Below are 12,106 nucleotides of genomic sequence, written 5' to 3'. Positions count from 1 at the left end.
GGCGTGAAATGTTTACCAATGTCGATAAAGAACCGATATAAAATGCCATTATGCTGACAACCAATATAAAATTGCAGAATGTTGAAGCATAGCCTGAATAGTTAATTCACCTCCTTAATTCATGATTACAACCAGGTGATAGCAGAGGGTTTTGTCGCACAAATAAAAAATATACTTATTTAAATATTTACTCGTGCTCTACAGGCATAAAGTGGATTTTGAAATCAAAATGGCGGTTCGGTGGCCGAGCTCGTTGAGTGATTCATTTTCTATCTCGCCACTAAAGTTTCCGGGTTCGAATCCCGGCTTGGGCATTGGGTGTTGTTTCTCTCCATTTATTCCATCTAATCATCTCTCACTTTCATCGTCGTGATTAGCCACAAGTGGCAGAAAAGCGACGGTAAATAACAAAAATAGAATACAAATACAATATTGAAAATAAACTTTATTTCGTTGCAAGCTTTCAATGCTCAAGACGCGACAGTGAGACTCATTGTACAGTCATGGGAAAAAGTACTTCACCCATAGAGAATTAATATCAATAGTCTAATGGCAGAAGTGTTTGTTTTCACGCACGACTGTACACTCCATTCACAGAGATAAGCTTTGGATATTAATCAGAATGCCCGCAAGCATTCAGGCAAGACTAGAACGAAGTCCCCCCCGCAAGTCTCAACTCCTTCCAGCCGCCCTCTGTGGCAGAGTGGTTATCATACGCGCTACGATATCAGAGGTCCAACGTTCGAATCCTAGCCTTGGCCAGGGTTGCCAGGTCACTATGAGGAAAAAATAGAAGATGCTGTTCCAATATGTAGGACAGAAATCATATGCACATCATAGGCGTAGCTACGGGGTGTGCCGGGAACACCCTAATGGGCTGATTTATCAAAGAGAATTAAAGACAGATATTTCAAAAAGAGAGAAAATAAGCAGCAGTTTGTAAGAAGTTGAAAATGTCATTACTTGGTACAAACGTGTGCATTATCGCTGATGAAACGAGTGTCTATAGATTTTCGATTTTTTGATGTCATTGGAGAAAGAAGATATTTACTGCATTCTACTCTGTACTGCAGCGCTTTTCTTCTATACCTGTCACAAGACGTGTGAGAGAGAGCTTTCTCCAAGCTTACCCAAGTTAAAACTAAATTAAGAGCAACTCAGAAGCAGGATAGATTGGAAGTCCTGCTCTTGCTATTTGAGGAACAGGAAAAAGCTTAGTCTATTGATGTAAATGAAGTTATTGATGAGTTTAAGAACATTGTACCTTTTGACAGGCGTCTCTCGTTATAGATGACGTGTATTTTGATGTATTTGTTTGTAACATTTATGAACATTTTGTGTGTGTAATTTCTATACAATTTGATTTTTTTCTACTACATATATTCAGAAATTTTCAACACTGTCATATAGTGAATTTATATTCCTTTACAAACATCAGTGCAGTTAAAGAGCCAAGTGATTGTGTTGCAAAATATGCTATTAAAATGGTGCAAGACCTCATTTTTTTTCTTTGTGCACACCCAAATATAAAGTTCTAGCTACGCCTATGATGCACATTACTACTAGTAAAAAATGTAAAATTGACAAAATTTCAGTTTTAGGAAAATGATTCTTGTATATTCAAGTAATTACATGTGCACATACGCAGACACAAACACACATTTCTTTTGTTAAAATAAAACGTTATTTGTTTTTATTTTCACCTGTAAAAAGGCGTACCGTTGCGTACTCTCAGAAAAAGGCCTCACAGATGGCGCAGTGGTAACGTCTTCACCTTACATATTGGTTCGGATTCCACTTTAAACTGTAGGTCCAGTCCCGATTAGCCTTACTGTGCATAAAGAGGACTTAAAACATCAATTCAACAACAACAACAACCCTCAGAAAAAAAGTGCCTATATAAACACACACATTTTGTATCTTTGTTTTAGTAGCAAGTTCGTAAGTTCCTTTTTGTGTGTGCGTTATTGAGGATTGTTAGGCGAAAGGAGAGATGTTTGAATGAAACGCTCTTTTGAACTTGATATTACTTTCCTCCTTTCCAATAATTACGTCCAAAACAATATTTGTATAAATAGTTTATTGCCTTGGTCGTATGTTTGCTTCTGGGTCGACCCAAAGTTCAAGAGCAAGGCAAAGAATGCCGTGTTGACAGGATGGCGTATGACGTCAATCCTTTCTTGACTGTTTTCCTGATAACAGAGGAAAACACGGCCTCTTATGGGACTGCCCTGTGAACGCAACGAACTGCTGTTTATAAACAGTACTGTTTCTTCGCTTCGTGTTTTTACTAATATGAATCGATGACATGGCTAGTGAAAATTCAGTGGCGGTCTGAGACTTGTTTGTGGGGTGGGGTTGGGGTCACTGGATGACGGTCAAAGATTTAGGCGGGCCACTTCTTCAAGGAAAATGTGTATTAATCATTATCTGTACACGTTAATTTAATTTTAACGTGTAATTTGCCCATTGCATTTCTAACATGTGCCCAGTTGGTGCCCATGCCTGATTTTGGAGTGCGGTGCCCCACTTTGGCCCACTCTGGCGTAAGCCCCGTAAGCATTACACATGAAAGTTTTCTTTTTTAAATTAGTGTGTGTATAGACAGTGATCGTAGCAGTGAGGAAATATCAGCGTTACTGTTTTAAAGTTGATTGTTTCTAATATAAATTAAAATACAATACGTAGTATATTCTATAGAAACTAATAGAGACTGGATTACAATTTGGACATGTAAATCGCCACCGATAATGGAGGAGAAATAACTTTATCGTAATGCTTATATTTTTGGAAATTGTTTTCATGTTTTTTTATTATTATTTATTATTTTTGTTATTACTATTGAGATGAAAATTTGGTGTGGGGAAGGAGGTGCTCAATCGAATGGCAGTGGTGCGAAACGAAAACACCCCTCGCGCCCTTCTTACGCCGTCTGGAACAAATGGATAATATCTAGCTGGAAGAGATTTTGCGAATTTCATCTACATTATAGTGAAAGCATATCGTGGTTGCCTTTATACATGGTTCATTTATTTCTGGAGGTTCGACTCCAAGTGCCACTTGTCATTATGAAATTTACCTAAACGTTTTGAAAAGATCTGCGCCTATTGTTTGTAAGCTAATGAATGTTTCACCAAACGAACCTTTGATGAAATTGCCCATTAAAAATCTAATACTTCTACTTGTATCTCTTATTCTTCGAAGTATTCGTGCAACTTCCCAGGCAATGTGTTCACAAGCTTTTCCTTTTGATCTAAGTCATCATTAATTCAACTTTTATCTGGCATATTTTTTTATCTACTCGGATTTACTTTGCTTTCATTTAAGTACATTTTGATAAAATGGACATTTTTTTCTGTTTAGCATCCGAAAGTCAATTAATACTTTACGTAATCAAAAAAATATTATCGTGAGCTTTTTTCGTAATCTTGAGTGACTTTTGAATATTATCGTTACATTCCACATTTTTTATTTGAAGTGCGATTGATACAACTACGTTGTTTTGCTTCATTTAAATCCAGTTTGACAACATCGGATGGCTTCATCGGAGTAACCTTGCTCAGAAAAATTAATTCCATCACTGTTCGCTTATTTACATTAATAACAGTATGTTCATACAAAGTGGCACATTTTATAAGGTTGGACAGGTGAAGAAGATTGTACAGTGGATCCATGAGTATTACCCTGCAAATTGTCCATGACTAATTTTATTATTTTTTTTCTTACATCCTATGTGTTTTTAAGAGATGCATTTTTATGTATGCTGGTGCAGAAGTTGTCAACAGCTTCTTTTGAGTTTTCTTTTAATTCCTGAAGCTCTTATTGGGTCAAATAAAGTGCACGAACATGGTGATGGACAATTTGCACGGTAATACTCATGGATCCCACGTACCACTTTATCTGAACAGGAGTGTGCATGTACATGAAACTTTACCAGCCTGTATGTACTCGTGATGTTTTTAGACAACAACAAAAAGCCTCATCTCTAAGGACACTGAATCCAGAAATCCCCAGAACCAGAAATTAGTCCCACTTGTCATTTCTTCTCCATTTCTCATCGCCTTTCGTCAGCTACCGCAAACTATATAAACATATAAATAAAACACCGTTTAGCAGATGTGAATTTTATATAGGAAACTATTGTCTTCTTAATGTCTCTTACTTTTTGCCTCTCCCCTTAGTCACGCAATAGTTTACAATATAATTTGATTATTTAATAATAATAATAATAATTTACATATATATTTAATGACATTATATACATGTGTGTGTGAATGTATGTTTGTGTTTCTGTCTGTTCGTCTGCTCCTTCCCCCCACCAATCTGCAGTGATTTCGTACCCTGATGCATAGATAATAAATAAAGCTCTCCCTGTGCTTAGCACCACGCCATGAAGGCGTATAGGGGGTGTGGGGGTAACGCCCCACACTTTCTTGATCCGGTCGTGAGTGATCAGCATCACGCCCCTGACCGCCTTTACCCCCCAGGGTTTCCCCCAGGTACCCATGTTATTCGACACTGGGTGGGCGCCGGAGCCGCTTCCAACGTTAGAAAAGTTCCCGGATTTGAACTGGCCGGGGATCGAACCCGGGACCTTTAGCATGGTAGTCAGACGCGTTACCGACTGAGCCACCGCGGAAATAACGTACATTTTTATGTTTCTTGCAGATAGGTTTGAAAATGCCCTTATCTAAAGAAAAAAGTGAGGAGATGATCCTTTGGACTGCAATTGAAAGCAGTTTGACGGTAGGTGCCGAGTTATACATAGATTAAAGCTCCTTGGATCACATGGAACTGCTTTGTTTATATTTTCCACAAGTCTCTCCTCAAGCAGTGAACTTTTGTGAACTTTACAATACATTGAATAACATTCATACTGTTACACGTGCCACATGACGTCAATGATAAAAATAAACATTAATATTTTGCAAGCAATCTATAAACTAGTAGTAAGTTGACGACATAACATCCTGTTTGTTCACAATGAGTGATATAACCAAAGTGTATCAGTTTTAGTTGCGAACTCTCTATACAAGGCCACTAAAAAAATTAAAAAATATATATTATTACATAATCCAATGTAATCATGCAATTCTCAATATTTACATACAAAAAGTTGCATTGATGCACAACATTTAAATCTAACACCACATTATCGAGTACTGCTGCTTGTGCGCACTGTTATTTTAAAGCATGTCTTACTTTTCGTTTCAAATTAATGTCATTTTGTGACAAACGATGAACTCCATAGCCTTTTGCACCTTAATTAGTAGACTTGATCCAATTATTTGCTGTTATATAAAATATGCCAAGATTTGTATGTCAGTAACAGATCAAAATTGGAAATCTGAATTCCCAATCGAAACATAAATTGAAATTGACCAGAACCTACTTTAAGACTACAATATATATTGAAATCCGGTACATTATTTTTGCCACGAATAGACGTCCTCCTTACACCCATCCCCTTTCCCGCCGAAACAACAGCGTGTGCCACGGTTAACAGTCGAAAGAGTTGCCACAACTTTCTCTCTTCTCGTCTGTCAGCTGCCAGCCATTCTCTGAATATGGTCAGGTCACTGCATCGCCCAGCGATATGTGTGCGAGGGAGGGATGAAGACACGAAGGTTAGAAACAGAAAAGGACTGGACTGTCTTTCATGACTGGAAAAACTGCTCAATGACACAATGGAAGAACGTTCACCTTCACATTCACTCCAGCCCCCCCTTTTTTTGGCGGGGAAGGGTTGGGAGTGTGGGTGACAAAACATTTAGCAACTCTGAACTCACCTTTCTTTGTCGGTGTGTACAGTGGGATCTATGAGTACTACCGTGCAAATTGTCCATGACTATTTACATTAATTTTTCTCTTACATCCTATGTGTTTTTAAGCGATGGATTTTTATGTATGGTGGTGCAGAAGTTGTCAACAGCTTATTTTGAATTATCTTTAAATTCTTGAATCTCTTATTGGGCCACATAAAGTGCACGAACATGGTGATGGATCCCACTGTACAAGCCAAAAACAATTTCTCTCATAGCTACCAGTAAACGGAAAACACGTTTAAGTACGTACAGAACCACAGAACCACATATTGAATCTTGAATCTCTTATTGGGCCACATAAAGTGCACGAACATGGTGGTGGACAATTTGCACGGTAGTACTCACGGATCCCACTCACCCCCAGGATTTATGGCTATGCTTCTCTCTCCTATTGCGGGGCCTTCCCGATGGCGCAGTGGTAGCGTAGTCGCCTTGTAATCAAGGGGTCCCGGGTTCGATACCCGGAGGAGGCACGTAGTGGTTCGGATTCCACTTTAAAACTGTATGTCCAGTCCCAATTAGCCTTACTATGCATAAACTGGACTTAAAACACCAAATTAATCAAAATTAATCAATCTCTCCTATTGTGAGAACGGAGGATGTTTAAAAAGGTCAAGGACTATACAATCCGGCAAATTTGAAATCCGCCAAGACCCCTAAGGCCCTAATGCTGTGAATTTACAAGTACAGAAGAATCAAGAGTCAGATGTTGGAATTTCTATGATACTTTTAGTTGCAGTGCAGTTCACTCGAAGCCGACCCGAAGCTCACCCGATAGTCGGCACCCAGGCGATTGAACCGACGACGCCCATTGGCTGAGATTTCTTTTGGAGCATTCGCTTTACTCGATTTCCTACTCCATTTATTCTTTACATTCTCATCTGTAAGGTATATATAGACGTATTCTCTGAAATCTCATCTTTACACTGATGTACGATGCCCATCACAATTTATTTTTCTTAAACGCTGTCACAATAATTAAAGCTACCCCTTCCGAACGAAAATAGCTATGAATTGGATAGGAAGAAAATCACGTTTTTATTTATTTAGACTCAGTCCCAGAGCGTCGTCTGCTGTAACGTCACACTATTGGACTCCATTACTGGGTTGGCTTGAGCCCCACAGGCTCATATGCGTTCTCTCCAGTGACGTGCCGTAGACTATAAGTTTACGTCTACATGCGTTGACTACACGTAATCTACGCGTAGATTACATTGGGTTGTAGTTTACATAGACAATCTAAAGTGCATTAAAATTAATTTTCAAGGGTTTCATGAAAGGAAAGTGACATTTTCAACTGTATTGGTTCCTATCGAAATGAAAAGAATCTCATTTACAACAAAATTTCTCTTCTCTTCTATGGTCAACTATGGAAGAAGATAAATAGTATGCAAAAAACAACAACAGATGGCAGTCATGATTCAAAAGTGGTATTTTCCCCATAAAACACTAGAATATTTCCTATATTAGGTTTCTTCCTAGGTGAGAAATTGTTCGAATTTGAAAGAAAGGGTATAAAAAATTCTCCTCACACATCGGCAACTGATACGCAGTATAATTTCCTTTTAATTCCACGGCACCCTTTGCTAAGTTATCACCTTTTGCCATGTTGTTTACATAGATTACGTAATCTACGTGTATAAAATAGTATACGTGTAGAATGTAGACTATCGTTGTTTACGCGTAGACGCACATCACTGGTTCTCTCTCTCTCTCTCTCTCTCTCTCCCTCTCTCCAAGTTCGCACATACCATCAATGCAAAACTGCTGTACTCTATCAAAGTACCTACACAGAGAGAGAACCTAATGCTAATCGAATCCCCAATTTTCAAAGCTTCAAGTACGGTCTTGCACCTTTCGGACACGGCATGCAGTGCTCTCCGATAAGAAAGAATTTAATTAGTACCACTATTACCATCAGTATTTATTCGGGTCTTGTTTATTGCACTACGCTAGTGCAACCTTGAGTTTTGACGTCACTGCAGAAAGCTTTAATTGTTATGCTAAATGCCTATGATGTTGGGTTAGGCTTGTTACATTTAGTTCTCTTATCATAAGTAATATATTTGTTGTGTATTTATGTCAAGGGAACCAAACCTAACAACGCAGGGATTCTTCGTATGACGTCAGAACACGAAGTTGCTTTAGTGCAGTGCAGTAAAGGAGACACATTTATTCCGTATTTGTTTTGTTTGTGTTCTTCTGGACACATAATGTACTGTTCTGAAAGTTTCCGTATACAACATGTAATTGTAAATTTTATATCACAGTTTTGATTACAGTAATCTAGTAACTCCAACTAGATGTCGCACAAAATTTTGAGATCTGCAACAAGCAGATGTATGTGTTTCGGCAATATTCTTGTGCAGTCTTCGAATTATCGGGTTACTTATTCCGTAATAAGAAACCAAGTCGCTTATAGAAGCAATAAGAAAAACGATCTTGGCCAAACAACAGTTTTTATTCAAAATGGAATACATATACAGGAACTGCCAGCTATAGTACGACGTACAAATGACGTCACATTTCTTTCTAAGGAGAACGCCGATGTTTCAGGCAATAATTCCGATCCTAAAAATTCCGGAGGTCCAACACCGAAAGCAAATTTGCAGAACATTTCTAACGAAAGTGAAGAGACTGAGGGAAAAGTAAAAACTGTAATTCAAAGCTTTGATAAGTGTTCTAGTGCTAAAGGTATATTTAGTATTTTGGAAGGAATGCCAGAAAATGAAGTGACACCACGGATCGCAGTGCATGCATTGAAGAAAATTGTTGAATATGAAAATAATTACCTCTACCGAAACAAGCACCTTGGCCCTTTAAGTCGTGAAGGGACTCCAGAAAATTTCACGCGAACAGCAGTCTTAAATCATTTAGTAGATGTTATAGCATTTAGTTCAGAACCGAACACAATCCTGGCTGCTTTAAGAGTGGTTAGTAGAGAAGTACCAATAAGTAATGGTGAATTGTACAGGGATAAACTATGTGATGAAGTGCTAGTGCAAGTGACAGATGGAAAATTTTCACTTATTGAAGTGTGTGATGCAGTTTCAATTTTCTCTTCACTCAGGCAAATTAATAAAATGGCAGAAAGCCTAGAAAAATTATGGGTGGGTATTATGGGAAAGGAAAATGAAATTAATGAACTAAATATAATAAATATCCTTAGAATATTGCCGTTAATGAAACAAAGTAGGCACTTGGTATTGAGTGTTGTTGAGAAGAAGATGTTGAAATTTTACTGGAAGTTCTCATCTTCTTCTGTCTGCGAGATTTTATTTCTGTTACAAGAAATAAAGTACTCCTCACCACGACTGCTCAGCATACTATCCCGTTGGCTAAATACTAACATTCATACTGTTAATGAGAGTGATTTGTTTGATATAATTCGTGGCTTTATTGGTGTTCAGTACATAGATCAAAATGTAGAAAAGGCATTAGAGCGTTACATGAAGGCCAAGGGGATAAAAGTAAAGGATCCTAACTTAATAGCTGCAGTCATGAGATATTGTGCCACTTTCAGGTTACGATGCCATCACATTTTGCAAGGTGTTGGAGAGTATTTCATTATTTACGGAAACTCTCTTTCACCAGGACACATTAAGGATATCATTGTACCATATGGGCTCTTAGACCATGATCCACCAAATGGGTTTAAATTCTGGCAAATTGCTGAAGATGTTTTGCATGAAAAATTTGTTCAGTTCAAACCAGGAGACATCATTGATGTGATGTTATCATGCATTTATCTTCAGAAATATCCGTTAAACTTCACCAAGAAGATATTCAATCCGTACTTTCTAGACCGATTACACTCATCAAAGGACATAAATGAGTTACGGCTGATGAGAATGAAGTTAAAACTTTTTGACACCGCAATGACTTTGGAATGCCCGCAATACAGAGGTCCTTTGCTCCCTAAAGATCTTACAGCCAAAAGTATATGGTGCGATGGCCGCATAAAGAGAATGATAAACTCCGTTGTGGAGCCGTTGGGTAATATAGTGGGTGGTGTAGACAGAATCAGTACTTCTGTAGCTGTGAATAATTTACCACTCTGTGACTTGTATGTGGTTGATATTATTGTGCATCCAAGCGGAATTGGGGCATTGCTCCCATTTAGTGTTCAGCGTGAGAAGAATGTGTATGTGGCATTGCTTATTCACGTCCCGGAACATTACTCTTCTGATGGTAAACATTTGGTTGGGCCTCAGATTATGAGGAAGAGACATTTGCAACTGTTAGGTTTTCAGGTGATTGACTTGAACTTCAATAGGCTTGCACAACTCAGAATGTATCCAAAATTAATTGAGGATTACCTAAAGGAAAACCTTCAGAAGTCTGAGAACGAGATCTGATTTAAGTGCTTAAATTTAAATTAGTGCTAGTATATCTGTGGAAACTATTTGTGGTTGATAACTAAAACTGTCTCGTTGTTGTACTTCATTTTTGCTTTGTCATCTATTGCCAGTAAGCAAAATAAAATGCATTGTTTCTATGAAACTTAATTTTGCAGTAAAAATAAATGATTTTCAAACTATCATCCCACTCCTCTGAATTGGCTGAAGTTTTGTTTATTTTTTTTTAAGTGTCATTGAAAATGTTGGTATTGCAAATCATGCATTTATGTGTTTGCAACCAAAAGTATCAAGTTAAGCAAGTTGCAAAATTTTGAGGATGTAAGTCATTTAGTAAAATAGATATTATTATATAGCTCAGCATCTCTTTTACATCTGCGTGGGTCAGACCATACCAAATGAAAATGCCTGAAACTCACTATTTATGTCACTTTCCATATTCCTACTTACGTATTCTGCATTGAGAAACATTGCTGAAGGTGGCATTTCGCTTTTTTTCACGGAATAATCTATATTTTCGACGTATGAAGTAAGTTTTGTTTGTTTCTTTTTCCCTTCGGTAGCACGCTAAATGACAGTTTCACTACCGTAGTCGGCATGCAGTGTTTCCACCCCACTCCACCCAAAAATACCTACGTAGCCCCACAAACTATTTCCGGTAAGGTTAGGTTAGAATAGTTAAAAATTGGTTTAGAAACAAAAATGCGTAGCCCCGCACACCATTCTCACATAGCCCCATGAAACATTGACACACAGCCCCACAAACCATTTGCGGAAACGTACCTTCTTCAGTTACAAAAACACGTGTTTGAAAACTGACCGGGATTGACTGGGATTATGTCATCACACGCAGGCAACATCCGGCTGGAAGGAAATGGATGCAACAGCTTTCGTGCATCGGTCACACATTTTTGCGAAAAAAACACTTCCCCAAACTTCCACAAGTCTAAAGAAACTGCATTCGGTAAGTAATTTCTCCTGTAAATTTTACGAAATCCGTTTTTTTTCGGATATGGAAAGTTTACCGCATTGTGCAGAGAAGACGATTTAAAAAGATGGACAAGCAATTTGAAGAACATTGTAGGAGGATTACTGCTGATATTAAAAATTAAAAAAGAAAAGTATGGACTAGAAATTGGCTCGAAAAAAAAAGTATGGTAATCAATGCGTACTGAACAAGCTTTTTAATGAATTTGAGTATGCATATTCATACATGACATTCACAGGATTCATTAAAAAATATATATATTTTGTTCAACTACATATATCAAACATTTAATAATCTTGTAATAATAAGGATTTTCATTATCGGGTAATCATATTTGTCACTTACAAATCTCATCGCTTTGCATAAATACCTAAATATTAATGAACTGAACACGAATGCACATCATTTCTGTTTCACTTCCTTTTTTTTTATTGAGAAGCGAACAAAAACAACAAACACACTGAAACCACAGACAATAAACTTTCTTTGGCAATCTCGCAGATTATCTTCTAATGGCCAAACTTCACTGATTGGCTGTTCCAATGTAGTAGAGAAAGCCAGTTGCAATTAAAACATGACCTATTCACAAAACCAGTCAAGAAGCCAGCCTGATGGCCATGATTTCCACACAGGTAGCCAGTCTAGTGCAGTGCAAACTAGGGCATTCATACGGGAAATCCAGTTCTGTGTGATTCGGCCTTTAAAAACAGTACATGACATAAAATGTATTGAAAACAATGTTCTTTTGCTCCAGCTTTCTACCATTTTTTTAGCTGAGTTATTAAATTTATAGCAAGTGTTTGCAAATGCCAAAAGTCATTATATTAAATTAAAATGGCCACCACTTTTCGATGAAGTCAAATAAGAAAAAAACTAATGATTGTTTCAAACTATCAACAAACATGATTTAAAAAAAAAACAGGGTATGTTAGATC

At 37.6% G+C, this 12,106-nt stretch overlaps 1 protein-coding gene across 1 annotated transcript; it reads left to right on the top strand.

Annotated features, from left to right (window-relative positions):
* Positions 1 to 7,995: 7,995 nt before the first annotated feature.
* On the top strand, positions 7,996 to 10,425 carry LOC145980745 (FAST kinase domain-containing protein 3, mitochondrial-like). The gene has a single exon (XM_083113808.1). It carries the CDS (start codon positions 8,129 to 8,131, stop codon positions 10,181 to 10,183), a length of 2,055 nt encoding a protein of 684 aa, XP_082969934.1. The 5' UTR covers positions 7,996 to 8,128; the 3' UTR covers positions 10,184 to 10,425.
* The last annotated feature ends 1,681 nt before the right edge of the window (positions 10,426 to 12,106 follow it).

This window comes from Lepisma saccharinum, chromosome 28 (assembly GCF_977018435.1).
Source record: "Lepisma saccharinum chromosome 28, izLepSacc3.1, whole genome shotgun sequence".
NCBI classification, from domain to species: Eukaryota; Metazoa; Arthropoda; class Insecta; order Zygentoma; family Lepismatidae; genus Lepisma; species Lepisma saccharinum.
This window is presented reverse-complemented; position numbering and strand designations above follow the sequence as displayed.

Coding starts and splice junctions, on each gene's coding strand:
- LOC145980745 (XM_083113808.1), top strand. CDS start 8,129: ATGTCGCACAAAATTTTGAGATCTGCAACAAGCAGATGTATGTGTTTC.